Genomic DNA, 15,405 nt, shown 5'->3' on the forward strand with positions numbered 1-15,405 from the left:
TTAAAGTATAATAATAATAATAAAAAGTCACACAGAGACAGGCTGGACGCAGTGGTTCAAGCCTGTAATTCCAGCACTTTGGGAGGCCAAGGCATGCGGATCACGAGGTCAACAGATGGAGACCATCCTGGCCAACATGGTGAAACCCCATCTCTACTAAAAATACAAAAATTAGCCAGGCATCGTGGCAGGCGCCTGTAGTTCCAGCTACTCGGGAGACTGAGGCAGAAGAATCACTTGAACCCAGGAGGCAGAGGTTGTAGTGAGCCAAGATTGCGCCACTGCACTCCAGCCTGGCAACAGAGCAAGACTTCCTCTCAAAAAAAAAAAAAAAAAAAAAAAAAAAAAAAAAAAAAAAAAAAATCACACAAAGACTTAGTACCAAATTCTGGGTTATATTTCTCATTTTGCCAAATTTCAGTCGAGCTTTTTGCACTGTCACATGTGATCATGCCCTGCAGCGTTTGACCAAGGACACCTAAAAGCCGCCTCCCAGACAGCCTGGCAGGTGAGAACACGAGGATGTGGAGGGAGAGGTTTTATACAGGAAATAAAATGAACAGCCTCTGGAAAAATTAATTTTAGAAACAGATGAATATGTAATGAACATATTTCATAAGTCTCCCTCTTGTATTCTAGACACCAGTGAGGCTCATGAGGAAGTAACAGGAATCCCTATTAGAGAACTTCCAAAGGAGTGTTATTTGGCCCTGAATCTAAAATCAAGTAAACCTTGTTGGTTCTTGACTGGTGGTGATCGAGAACTTTCTTTGCTAAACAAAATACAAACAGAAAGAGAACTGACATAACCTAAGAGATATACCCCTTTCACCTGGGGACCAAGCCTGGTCGAGTCTACTCATTGGAGTCACTCCCATTGGCCTTCTACTCTCTATTCTTGTCCTCTTTGTCTGGGACAAGCAATGATCTCTTCTGTTGTTCCCAGATGGCCTCTTTTTTCATTCTCATCTCCCTTCCATCCCATCTCACCAGTTGCCCCTGGTGGGATAGAAAACACCTATAGAAATGTTACCAGTTTTCATAAAAAATAAAGGCTCCTATTCTACTTCAAGACAAGGACCTACTCCTTAGCGTGGCGTATGAGACCCTTAACAATTGCCCTCATCCCAGCTTCATTCTCTACCTCCCAGCCCATATTCTAGCCATACCCCACAGTCCTCGGCTCCCTACATGCGGTGGGCTCCTTGTACCCCTGTGCTTGTCAGCTGCTCAGCTCTGAGCCTGGGGATTATTCTAACAACCAAGGCTGCAGCTCAAAGGTGGCCTCCAACTGTGGCAGGTAACTGTGCCCCATGCTTTCCTCAGACCTCTATTAAACACACATCTCACAGCATGATCGCTGTCTACACTCCCATTTTCCTGCTTTCTCAGCTAGACTAGAAGCTTCTCAAGGGCTAGGAATGACTCATTATGGAACTTTCTACCAGCACTGTACACAGCAGTGGCTCTCTGCCAAAAAATGGCAAAAACCCTAATAAATTATTCAAATGCACATGAACTGAAGACAAGAGGGCCCCAGACAGGCCCACTGCTTTACAGCAGTTCAACTGCCTGTCCAAGCTGAGGGCATGATCCAAACAGCAGGCAGCTAATGCTGAAGTCCTCCAGGTTCCCCACAGGAGACTCACATCATGGGGGGTATCAGGACCTGCGTGGTAACCGCAGTCTTCTCCATGTGGCATATGGTCCTCCTCTGCCACCTTTCCAGGTCCCTAAGCACAGAGACAACCTAGCCTGGAGTCACAAGCCCTGGAGGAGCAAAGGGGCAGGACAGGGTCATTGTTTCCTTCCTTCCTTTCCTCAAAAGAAGCAGAGGAGGAGAGAGGAAACATTCACTTATCCTCTGGACAAAACATTTCAGGAAACAGAAATGTTCCTCATATTTTTTTGCCTGAAAAAGTCAGTCAGTCTAAGAAGTGACTATAGTAAGAGATGGTTTTAAAAAACCACAAACCAGGCACACAAATTATTAAGTTTCACAAAGAAAAAAAAATCATAATGTGATGGCTAAGCTGCTCACTTTAAGAGTCAGCAGAGCAGGTTCCTAGAATGAGATCTTGCACTAGCTCACTCTGTGACCTTCTCTGGCCTCAACGTTCCCATCTGTAAAATGGGAACACTGGACTAGCCATCTTCTGAGGTTCTTCACAGCTCCACCGTGCCTTGAAATCATTAACGTTAAACCTGGGAAGTCTGGATCTTACTTTGTCAAAGCACACGAGGTTTATTTGCCCACACATGTTGATTCTCTGTGGGGAGATACAGAAGATTTTCTTTTTCTTCAGTCTCTTCTGAGCATACACGTTGCCTATGGTCAGGGCAGCCGGCAGCACTGGAGGGACAGTCGTGGTGAGGAGGATCAGGGCCATGGTCGCAGTATCTTTTGGAGGGACCTGGGAGAGGACAGACATGTTCATACAGGATAGCACAGCACAGGAGACTGGCACCCTTCCTAGCACCTTGCTCCTACAACACCGTGGGAGCTCTAGAGACATATGCTCTGAATATTAACAGTGAGTTGGCTCTCTTGGTGAGGCTGAGTATTCTCTTGGCTGTGCCAAAGGGACGAGCACATTGTCTCCTACTGCAGAGCAAAGGAGACCTTTGATCCCTGCTCCCAGTCCACCATCTCCTGTCCTGGCTCTGTTTCCCTCTACTTAGCATTCCCTCTGCCCAAGCTTGACTGTTGGCTTATGAATCTCTCGGTCCCACTAGCCTACAAACTCCTTGGGTGGAGCAGCTATGGCTTATTCATCTTTGAATCTACCTTATTGATCTCTAGATACAGAGCCTAGCATGAGATTTAGCACAGAGGAGGTGCTCAATACATAGATTGAATGGGTAGCAGTGTAATTAAAAACTAGGACCAAGATCCTGCCAAGATCTCAGCATATATTATTAACTACAGAGAAGCCGATATAAAATTAGCTTGCTCTCACTGGATACTAACTCTGGAGCAGGAACGGTATTAGGGGCTACATATATTATTTAGTTGCTCTCTATAACAACCTTATGACGTAAATGCTATTATTTTCTCCATCTATCAGGTAAGAAAACTGAGGTTTTAACAATTAAATAATTTTCCCAAGGCCACCTACTAGGTCAATGACAAAAATCTGAACCCTATTCTGACTCCAGGGTACAAATCCATGACCAACGTGTTTTATTATCAAGTCAATTTTGTGAACTCAGCATCCCTGGCCGGTGATATGGTTTGGCTGTGTCCCAACCCAAACCTCATCTTGAATTGTAGTTCCCTTCATTCCCGCCTGTCGTGAGAGGGACCCAGTGGGAGGTAACTGAATCATGGGGACGGTTTCCCCCGTAATGAGCTTGTGATTCTGAATAAGTCTCATGAAATCTGACGGTTTATAAATGGGAGTTCCCCTGCACAAGCTCTCTTGCCTGCCACCATGGACGACATATTCTGCTTCTCCTTTGCCTTCCAACCATGACTGTGAGGCCTCCCCAGCCATGTGGAACTCTGAGTCCATTAAACCTCTTTATAAATTACCCATTCTCAGGTATGTCTTTATTAGCAGCGTGAGAATAGACTAATACAGCCGGTCTGCAGAGGAGGCTCACACAGTTAAGGTTGGGGATAAGGTCAAATCACAGGGTTGATTGACTGATGGTTTCGTTTTCCTCACATGCTCTAGATATTAATGATTCTACTCTCTAGAACCTCACCTATATTTTTGTTCAGTTGTCCATCATTTTAGCCATAAATACTTTTTTAATTATTGGAAACATGGGATTCAAGTTCAGTAGCAATGTCTGCTGGGGACATCTTTTGCCCAATATCAATTTATCACAACATTCATCACTCCCTCCTTTTCCCAACCACAGACACAGAAGAGTTTTGACCCAAGGACTCAGCCTTGTCTAACCCTGAACCAGTGCAGATAGAGGCAGCCAACAGAGCCACAGGCTCTGACCCATAAGAAGGTGGGGTCTGGGATTTTTAGTCTTGTTGCCTCAGTGTGTATTGGATGTTAAGCTCTTCCCAGGAAACCTCATTCTTAAATACTGCCAGGGCTTCCATGAATTTTTTTCCTGTTTTTCTGCCCAGTGCTCCAGCTCCCCAGATTAAATTGGCATACTCCCTCAAATTCCAGCCCCGGTGACCTTGACATTCTGCCTAGCTCTTCATAGGTCCCATCGTGGGCCTCTCTTGACCCAGAAATGCTCCCTGGGAGCGATTTCAGATTGAAATAACTACTCAGCAGTTAAGTTTTGGCGTGAACATTGCCCTGAAATTCTTGTAACTATGTCTTTGCCCACCAATATTCACTTCCCACCCCTCTCTCTCTCTCACACACACACACACGCATTGATGTCACCAATGTGGACATTGTAATTAAGCCACTCACACAGTTTTTCACCTGTTTGGATGTTTTATTCACAATTTTCTCTTCCTCCCCACCAGCTCACACTATTATGATCCCAGACTTTCTTATATAGAGACTGCATGGTTCACAGCAACATCAGACTCTCAGGACCAGAAAGGACCTCAGAGGTCTTTAGTGACAAGCCTTCCCTCCCTAGCCACCCAGCGATGACGAGGGGCATCCAAATGAAACCTAGCTTAAAGGGAGGTAGCAGCTCCGTAAAAGTGGAAATTTCATTTCATTTCAGACCCTAACCAGAACACATGAGAAACCCACCGATTGCATAGTGTTTTAGGTATTACCTAAACACTGGGGGCAAACTAGGCAAAATCTGCTGTCTAAGAAGCTCGTTTGGACAGTAATGACTCATAGAATGATAGGAATAAGATATAACCTAATCCAGCCCTCTGAGTTAGGTCAAGTTCTTTGCAGAAGCTATACTATTGAAAAGCTTTACCCCCAGTACTTACTCCATGGTACGCATATACCCCTAGGGCATAGAAAAAACCCATGACACCAAGGCAGGCCAGGAACACCATGAACTTGAAGGCATCGCTGTATAATTTGAAGTTCAGAGGCCGGGGGTACAGGATGGATCTCACTAAGTCCCCTTTGGCTGTATTGTAACCTACGTAAAGACAGTCATAGATCAAGTAAGGCTGCTTGATGCACACTTGGTCTCCTAAAAATGGCTTTACTGTCTTTGAGGAAAAGAGTAGAGTTTCCTCTAACCTGTTACCTAATCATTTTATAAGTATTCAGGTGGTTTTCATGATTTGTAAACATGAGCTTCCATGTAGGCCACAGGCTGAGCGATGCCCTTGTATCTAGTGCCTGCTAACTAGTCTGAACATTTTTAAAAACTTGATATTTTTAATTTTAAAAAATCAGCTAGAACAACTACTCATAAACCAAACTAAAGCATACAGGTATCTCAGTGTAAAGTGTATTTTGCATCTGTGAATAAGTTGGGTGGCAGAAACACAGGTCAGAGGTTAGAATAGAGAGCTGGGACCAGGTCATAGGAGGCCTTCATTGTGTCATGTCATGTAAAACACTGGGACTCAGGAAGCATTTGCAGAATCATCCAGATGTGGTGCCACATTTGGTACGGGAAACGAGAGGAGTCAGAGATGTTATTAAGAGACCAGCACAATGGTGATGATATTAACAGAGACAGTCAATACGGGAGGATGAATACTTTCAGATTCATTTAATTTGTCTGTAGGGCACCCAGGTAGAGTTCTCTACTAGTGAGTTTGACCTATGGCCTAGCAAGCAACTCTGTGAAAGGAAAAAATCCTCAGTCATAGTGGCTGAAATTGTTTTTTGGTAATCACTCAGAGGAGGTGTCAAGGGAGACAGAAGCAGCATGTGGTCGCAAGCAAAAAGAAGAGCATAGTTTTACCTTTGACAAATTTTAGTTCTCCTACACATACCCTTCATTACAGAGAGGGGTTTTAACAATAAACCATTTAATTAAAAATAGTGACACTTTACAATAATAAGGGTCAGTTTAGAAAAAAGCATGTTGTTACCTACCAGAATGTGGCAAACTCCATAATGCTAAACTAAATTTCCCTAATCCAACTCTCCCCATATTCAAGCATGAATTAAACTTAACAAAAGTGAAATCCACTAACCTGTTTGCAAAACGACTGCTCTTACGGGCCCCTGCCCAGAGGCCTTGACCTGGATAACTTCTGTTCCACAGAAGAGGACATGTTTCCGATAATCCTCCAAACTGTGACATTTCCAAGGCATGGTGTTCTCCATCTGGGGCAATGGTGTCTTTGTAACAGGTATACTTTCTCCTAAAGAGGATTGTATTTTGTTGAATCTATGAAAGCTCGGGTAGTTAGTTAGAACTGGTGCATGCCGGTTTCAAGAAATGATACAAACTACAACTAATCCGGTCTTAATGCCCATCCCATGAGTCAGATGACTGTTCATGGAGATGCTGGTGGTACAAGCAATGGTAGACTTGATTCTATTGCAAATATTTAGATTAGATCTGCCTACTATCCTATACCTGCCCTGCATGGTTTGTTGTCACAGTTTTAAAGGCAGCTTATTTTAGCTAAATTAATACTTAATCATTCTCCCAAGAATTCATTCAGCCCAGCGCTACTTTAGGCAATGAAGGAGCTTTCCAGCACGCGAACAGTAATTATTATTTGCTTTGCATTCACTCATTTCTTCATTTGTTCAATCATTCATTCAACTATTTTTAGGTGCTTATTCTGTTTCAGGAACTGTGCTAGGTGCTAGGAATAATGATGAACAACAAGAGAGACACAAATCTTGCCCTCATAAGCTCATGGAGCAAGGTGAGAAAATAGTAGTTATTCCACATCATTTTCAGATGGAGCCCATCCAAGCCCCACTTTTATTATCCCATTCTTTTGCTCAAAATCCTTAGGCTTTTCCATTGCCACTACTGAAGAAAGCCCAAACTGTCCTGCTAAATTGTCAAAGCCTACCACGATTCAAACATCATTGCCTGTCATTCCCCTACACAAACTCCAGCTCAACTAGGCCACTTGCATTTCCTTTCATTGACCCCCATTCTCTGCAGGTAGCAATTTTTTTTTTCCTTTCCCTGGTGGCTCTAAGACAGAATATTTAAGGTACAAAGAAATGAGCTCAGAGTTCAAAAAGGATACATTTCAGAGACAAAATAAAGATGTTCATAATACTTTTTGGCTCCCAGAGTTAGAGTATTAGAATGAATTTAAAATTCCATCAGTCTTTTACTAAATGTTCAATTAGCAAGATAACTTGTCATATTTCTAATTTGGAAATAGTATTATATCAATCATAGTTACACAAATTTAGGTCTCGTCTCTCTTTCTAGGTAATAACTGGGAACAAGAACTTTGACAGATATAAATTGGTATACTCTTCGTTTTCCTAGTGATATGTAATAGGTTCAAAATACATAGTTTTTTTCAAATGCACAGATTAATTAAATAAAAACACCCAAGTTTGTCTATGATTGGTTTTTCAAAATTCATTTTCTGCCATGATGTATTTTTTACACACTAAGGTGCAAGAAGCTATAAAATTGTTACTAGCAATCTTGAATATTTTTCAAAAAATTATTTTAGCCAAGTGTTGTTCCCTATACCATTTTCTTTAAAACAATTATGATATTCATCCGTTGTGTAGATTTATCGATTGCATTCTAAATGGCTTCATAAAAGGGTTAGAATGTTTTGACAAATCTCCAAATTATCGTATTATATTATTTTGAAAGCAGCCTTTGTAATAGGCAAATACTGACAGATCATTTCCTTTTTTTGGCTTTTGAATCACAGAATATTAATCCACAATATATACTTAGGCTAACATCAGTAAACTGTTTCCTGCACACAAAACCAGTGAAACTGGAGGCAGTCACGTATTGATCAATCAGAAATGGAAGTCATTTGCAGATAATTTGCTCCAGAGATAACAGTCAGATGATTTTACAAAGAGATGGTTTTCAAGTCTCTTTTAAGCTATTTGCATATTAATAAGAAGTCTCATGTTTTCGCCTTTCTGAGGAGCCCAAGAAAGGATGATTCATCTACAACAGATATGGGGTGCAAGGCAGCCGAAGAGAGTTTTAGAGGGAAGAACCATCATCGCTCAGCATCAACTGTACAGTTGGCTCCCTGTGCTGTCAAGTGGAGGTTCTCTCCCTTGTCCACAAGGACCAAGATGCCTCCTCATGGTGACAGTGTTTGAAATTCCAAGTCCTTTTAATTTATAGCTCTAGAACCATTAGACTGTAAATGTTTTGAGACCAGAGACCATTTCTCATTTGACTTGGTGACACCAATACACAACACAGTGCTTGGCATGTAGTAGGCATTTCTGAGCTTTTATTGAATAAATGGATGAACAAATAAGTAAAAGAAAAGGGAGAAGGAGGATGATAAAAAGAGAAGAAGAAAGGATCAAAGGAAGAGAGAAAAAGATTGGACCTTAACTGATGATAAGCTTGTCTGACAGAATATCAACGTGAGATCATCACATAGGGAAATCCCTGCATGTCCAACTCAGGTCACTGCACACTTCCCCCACATACATCTCAAATCAATCAGCAACTAATGAAGAGAAGAAGAGGGAAGAGGATTGTGTCAGAGTGCATGCCACCCCTCTTCGCCATAATTATCGCTAAGAGAATGAGGAAACCCTGATTACAAGCATAGGTTCTGGGGACAAAACGCCTGTATTTAAGGCATTAAATTTATTTATTGAGACAACAGATATCTTCTATTTTCTTCATATAACTTATAACTTCATATAACTTAAAAATTTCGTGTCATTTGTATACTCTCATGCTTTCTGTCTCCGTCACTAGAATATCAGCTCCACGAGGGCAGAAATCTTATCTGCCTTGTTCACTTCTATGTCACCTGTAGAGTTCCTGCTCCATAGTAGGGGCTAAAAATATTTGTAGAATGAGTGAATTCACAAACAAATCCAAATCTTAGTTGTGCCACTTTTAAGCTCTGTGACCTTAGGCAAATGACTTACCCTTTCTGGGCCTCAGATTTGCCCATTCTAATAGAGTTGCCGATTGAATGAAATAGTATATGTAAAATGTCAGCACAATGTCTAATACATATGAGAGCTAAGAAAAAAAGCTATAGTGCTAAAAGATAATTTCTAAATATTAATAAACACCCCTCCCAATGAGATTCCCTATTGTCACCAGACTCTTCCCACTTGAGAGGAGCTGGATTTTGAAGGTGATCATTGTTTCAGGAAAGATGGCAGAAGAAAAGGACGGGGAAGTTGATCACTGGCTTTTGAGTTTTTAAGTCCTTCATGAGTTTGATCATGGATTGTAGAGACTACCTGAGATTAAGAACAAAGTTTTTCTGCTCACCACGCCTTTCCTCCACTGCATTTCTAGCTAAACCAAAGTCCTTGTACTGGGAGTTGGAAGAGAATCCAAAGGGACTCAGACGTTGTGTGTCCCTGAGAGAAGAGGCGTGCACCATGGTAGAACATGGGAACATGCAATAAGGTTATGAAAACAGCGTAAACGGCACAAGGATCTGCCTCCCTGTCCAGGGAAACAGGCCTCAGACAGCTCAGAGTGGAGTGAGAGCAGCAGGAAGAAGAGCTGCCCTCAATCGGACCCCTCTCCCTGATGTCCTGCACATCTTAGGACAGTCAGACAAGGGTGAGGAAGACCACCTAACTGATGGGGACAACTGTCTGACTCATATTAGATATTCACACTGTACACTTTTAAGAATGGTAAAATTTGGAGCCAACATAAAAATTAAGTGTAGTTGTAAAATAAAGGTACACTTCTTGCACAGCTGAATTTATGACAATAGCATAAGGCTAAGTAGACCAGGAGGAGAAGATCTTACCAAAAAGTGGGTACTATTGATGGGAATACCAAGTAGAGAGGAAAAGGTGGTGAGGCAGGAAGGTGAATCAGCTTCATCCAGCTTAGAATTCTCTTTCTCATGCCTATGGTCCTTTATATTTGGGAGCAAATGCCACCTCCAATTGTGATCCTTCCACTTGCTAGCTGAGTATCTCTGGTCTTTTTACCTCACTCTCCTCATTTGTGGTATCCTAACAGCTCCTAGTCTAATTTGTTTTATGTCATGATGAAGTGAGATATAAAAGTTATTTATAAAATGTAAGTTGCTATAGAGATGCTGGGAATGATATTTTTATTCTTACATAAATAAAGACTTCTATCTATGCAAAGGACCATTTCGTACATAGAGAAGAAATACCTGAGTCATATTTGTGGACAAATTCCCTAGGAATACATTTTCAGTTTCAGGAATCTTACCTTAATCCTCTGATTGTTTAATCAAGATCCTTTCCACAAATATGTACATGAGTGGGAGGATCTATGTAGGCTGTGCAGTAAAGTATTTAGACCATACTGGGATTTAGATCTTTCTGAATAAGTTAACAAAAAAGAAATAATGTATTTTTGCTTCATGTGTCTGTCTCTGAAACTGGCCTCTATCAGTACTTAAGTTACACAGATATTAGTGCTGATGACTTCATTTTTCCAAAAAGGGAAAGTAGAAGAAGCCACTTGTCATTTGAGACCATTTTGGGTCCATTTTGCACATTTGTTGAAAGGCAGCGCTGTTTGTCATTTCCACTTCTCTGGAACTCTCTGAGTTTTCCTGGGAATCAAGGCAAGTTCTGTACACCCCTGACAGTGAAAGCAGAGAGGGCAGCCCAAGGGCAATGAGACTTTCTGTGTTTCCTCCCCATGTTTGCTCACTGCCACACTCTCTGTTACCAATGAGAGAAGCCATTCTTCATTGTCAGGCTGCTGGGAGGTGTGAGGCAGCTGCTGTGTTTGAGTGAGAAGGACAGTTTTCTTTGGGCTTGAGGTTTATAGGTTGTATACTGTGGCAACATTCTGGGTAAAAGATATGATCAGTATGTAAATCCTCATCACTATCATTACAGGACACATTTCAACACATTAAAGGAGTATTTTGTAATTATTCTGAACATATTGATGTTTACTACATTTTCTTATTTCAATTTTGAATTAAGCAGACCAATTTTAATGTAAAAGCTGCTTGTGTTGAACAATTTAGGGATAGATAATGAACTCTTACTACATTTAGGTCATGTTAAAACATTTTCCCTATCTTTATACCATTTGGAAACAGAAAAACTAAACAGTCTATAAGAGTGAAAGACAAATAGTTTCTGTTTTTGTGTTGCTGTATAGTCTCTTGTCTCATTACAATGTGCTGTGTATTTTAATTTTTTGCCTAAAGAATATTTTATAAGTAGTGTCTTACTAATTACACAAATTCAAGTAGACTTTGTAACAAAGTACAAATGAGAACTAGGACTGCCTGAACTATAACTAGAAGATTAGTTTCTGCTCAGTGAGATCAACAGGAATATAAATCTAAAGAACAGAAATGTGAGATTGTCTTTGCCTGAAGGTTCAACTCAGACTCCTTTCCAGTGAAACCCTGGCCTCAGTAGTTTTCTATCTATAGAGTGCAGGGTTGGATAAAACCTCTATGCCCTTCAACTGTGGGAGTCATGGTTTTCAAGGTTGTGTCTCTTTTGTACATGTGTATAAACCATTCTCACATTTATGAAGAGATTGTGTTTCAAACTGTGTAGTGCTCTCATCCTCTTCTGAACCCAAAGCACCCTATTCACCCCACTCATTGGTCAATTAATCACATGTCATAGTAAACATTTGTTTTCGTTTCACATTTACTGTGACTTAATTCTTACATTGTTAAACATTTCCTGTTTGTGTATATCGCGTGTGTGTGTCCCCATATAAATGCAAAAGCTGGCTGTGTCTCCCTCATCTATCTCTGAATATCTTAGCAAGGGTCTGGTATAAGGTAGGTAAGGATATGTTGATCTGATTCGATATCAGACAGAGAAGAGGAAGCCTACCTGTAAGCATGCCTTCATTCACCACGCAGCTTCCATCAATCAAAATAGCATCACATGGCAATGAACATTTTCCTGGAAGAAGAAGAAGGTCTCCGGGAACCAAGAGACGGGATTCCAGCTCCTCCAAACCTACACCAAAGCAAAGTTTCCATGAATAGCTGACCTTTTCCTGTTTTTACTTAAGAATGAAGGCAACTAAGAATCCTTATCAACCTGTTGGCCAAGAGCTACCCTACCTGTTCAACTGTTGAAGCCCCTTTTTAATCAATTGAAAATTCCAAAAGAATCAGGATTAGGAAATTGGTTCCTGGGACTCAGAAAAGGATTAGCTAAGCAACAAGATCCCATCTTGATCCTAGTACCTGGTATGCTTTGCCCACAGCAGATACACAAGGACACTGGGCAAAGCAGAAGTGCAACTTCCTGCTGTTTTGCTCTCATCTGGGTTTCTGATTCCTGTGGTACACTTTGTCTTCTTGGATTGAGGCCTTAGGTAAATTGCCCAAATAACTTCTGCTGTCCCAGGGTGCAGCTCCTCGCTCCTTACAAAAAGCCACAGCCACGCCACCTCTGGCTAGCTCACAGCAGATGCCAAGTGTCCAGACAGCTATCTAAAAGCCCCATTCAGGCCTAGGTTCCAGATGGCAGTTCAAATTGTGTGATGCAGGGTCTGTTTGGGATAGTTAGATTGGGAAATAAAGGACCCTTAAGAAGGTTTACCCAGTGTTATTCAAATGAGTGACAGACGAAGGGGAGAGGGAAATTGAAGGAACCCGGACATTGGGTAAGAATGACTGAATAAGGGCTTGGGTGAGGATAAGGCAAGCAAGATGTCTAGTGTACAAAATTTAATGAGGCACTTGTTCTCAGGGCCCTGCAGCTGTGGGGTCAGCACTGGCATGATCTTGCCTCTTTAAATTTTCTCTCTTAGAGGCCTTCTTTGCCTCACCCTCATCCCAGTTCTGGGTTCAGTCAGAAAAGACTTCTTCTCCTTGGCTAATAATTAAGGACAAATGAGACCAACTCCCCCGTGAAATATTAAGATGCTGAAGATGCCCTAACACATCACTTACCTTTGTCTTTTACAATGATTGTAACCTGGACTTTGTTGTGGTCCTCCACGAGGTTATGCAGCTTAACTGATTGCTACCAAGTAAAAGTTAACATTTAAATATCAGATAGTTCATATTCTGAAAACCACGTTCTCAACACAGTAAATGCCAGGCCAACTGTCACAGCTAAAGTGACTCTGGACAAAGGACTCAACTTCTTTTGCTGCTTCAGCTTCCCTGCTCCAACCCCTACCTCATCTGACCCGCTATGTGCAGCAGCAAATATGCTCGTTAGTTTAATGCTATCTCACTCCCCCAAAAAATAATGCACAGCCACTGCCTCAAGGACCTAAGCTAAGGAACCTGTTAAAAGAAACTTTACCCAAATTAAATTTAACAGGAGTTTAATTGAGGAAGAAAAAAAAGTAATTCATAAATCAGGCAGCCGCCAGAATCACAGCAGATTCAGAGACTCCAGGGATGCCTGATGGTCAGAATAAATTTGTAGAACAAAGAAGGGAAATGACTACAGAAATCAGAAGTGAGGTACAGAAACAACTGGGCTGGTTACAGGTTGGCATTTGCCTCATTTGAACAGTTTGAGCACTCAGCAGGGTATGAGTGGTGGAAGTATGGCTGCTGTAGGAGTCGCTGAAGATTGGCCAAGACTCAGGTATTGTTACAGACGCATACTCCTAAGTCAGGTTTTCAATCTTGTCTAACTATTAAGTTAGGTTAAGGTTGGTCAACAAGGACTCAAATATAGAAGTACGGAGTCCTTCTCAGGCCATATTTAGTTCACTTTAACAAACCAAAGCTACATTTCTTGAAGATGCACAATCAGAATGATGAAGAATGAGACTGTGAGCAGGTTACTTCCCTCTCTATGCCTCTGTCTCCGTCTGTAAAACAACAAAGCTAAATGTTCTCTGTAAGTGGCTTTCTGCTCGAAAGTGTCTGTGAATGTGTAGGTTGTGTTTTGATTGCATGTGGGACAGCCACCCCCTCCTTTATGAACTGTGGATTTTCATATTGGTTAAGTCTGCAGATGGCAGTTATGCTGTTCAGTTGTGAATCTTGTGCTGTTGCTTATGAGTTATTTAGCCTGTTTAACTCCTTTTTGCTCATCAGAAAGGGGAGATTATAACAGAATATAACAGGGTTAAGTTTTAAGTGATTTTATTCTTATAGAGCCCTCTGTGTAGTACTCAGTACTATGCTAAGAGCTCATGAATGTTAGTGATTCATAGGAAACTTGTTGGAAAAACAGTTGTGAGAGCACGTTAACTGGAAAGACTTGCTTGAGATAGTTTGAGTTAGGACTCCGTGAAAAATGGAGAAAATGGAAGGAACCTGGAGAAGTGGAGAAAGCATCTTATAGGATAACACAGGGGACAGAAAGGCAGAGGTGAGAGATGATTTCATCCATACAGTTCCCCAGACTGACTGCTGGGGCAACATCAGAGAGAGAGAGTTCCATGCTGGGCCAACCCTGGAAGGTACTGCCTCTTCCTGTTTGGATGTCGGTGACTCGGATGCCTTGAACTAGAAGCAAGTTTGAATACTGTCAGCAATTCTTAATTCACCTTAGCCTAATTCACATATAAAACTTTTTTTCTTTTAGCTGTTACATTGTTTTGATCTGTTCTGTTGGTGATATTTACTGTGATAAATGTCACTAGGCTAAGACAACCATTACACATAATTATACAACTTTCCCCTTGAGAAAACATAATGAACCCAGTGTTAATATTTACATGGAAAAATTTATGATATACTTCAGTTTTGCATGAAAAGTTAAACTTTGGTAATTTGGACAGATTGAGTGGAGGAAGCGATAGTACTGTTTGGTGCACATTCATTGCTCTAAGGTGACTTCCTGAGGCTTAACGGTTGGGGCATGCATTTTAATGATGCGTAATAGTGGGGAAGTCAGCTGTGGTTCTGTGGGCAAAGAACACTGGGGTCAGTCAGGATTTCTGAGTTGCAGGTCAGGCATACCCCCAACCAGTCAGGTAACGTGCGCATATAAGAAATTGTGCCTTAGAATTTAGTCTTCTCCTCTGTAAACAGACAACATTGAATTGGATCACTTTCAAGTTATACCTTCAAGCTCTAAAATGATATGACATTGATTTATTTTGCATGTCAGAGATCTATTTAAAACCTGCAAGGCGGCCGGGCGCGGTGGCTCAAGCCTGTAATCCCAGCACTTTGGGAGGCCGAGACGGGTGGATCACGAGGTCAGGAGATCGAGACCATCCTGGCTAACACGGTGAAACCCCGTCTCTACTAAAAATACAAAAAAAAAAAAAAACTAGCCGGGCGAGGTGGCGGGCGCCTGTAGTCCCAGCTACTCCGGAGGCTGAGGCAGGAGAATGGCGTGAACCCGGGAGGCGGAGCTTGCCGTGAGCTGAGATCCGGCCACTGCACACCAGCCTGGGCGACAGAGCGAGACTCCGTCTCAAAAAAAATAAAAATAAAATAAAAAAATAAATAAAAAATAAAAAAAATAA

At 41.6% G+C, this 15,405-nt stretch overlaps 1 protein-coding gene across 1 annotated transcript in view; it reads right to left on the bottom strand.

Annotated features, from left to right (window-relative positions):
* The window catches only part of ATP13A5 (ATPase 13A5), a 117,540-nt gene that overhangs the window by 60,154 nt on the left and 41,981 nt on the right, over window positions 1-15,405 (bottom strand). Inside the window, exons 8-12 of the mRNA XM_017873449.1 lie at window positions 12,911-12,983; window positions 11,838-11,966; window positions 6,056-6,226; window positions 4,883-5,040; window positions 2,226-2,414 (exon numbers count right to left, since the gene is read on the bottom strand). Coding sequence (XP_017728938.1) covers window positions 2,226-2,414; window positions 4,883-5,040; window positions 6,056-6,226; window positions 11,838-11,966; window positions 12,911-12,983 — 720 coding nt within the window. The remainder of the gene's footprint in view (window positions 1-2,225; window positions 2,415-4,882; window positions 5,041-6,055; window positions 6,227-11,837; window positions 11,967-12,910; window positions 12,984-15,405) is intronic.

Source organism: Rhinopithecus bieti, unplaced genomic scaffold (assembly GCF_001698545.2).
Source record: "Rhinopithecus bieti isolate Rb0 unplaced genomic scaffold, ASM169854v2 scaffold_5626, whole genome shotgun sequence".
In the NCBI taxonomy this organism is placed as follows: Eukaryota; Metazoa; Chordata; class Mammalia; order Primates; family Cercopithecidae; genus Rhinopithecus; species Rhinopithecus bieti.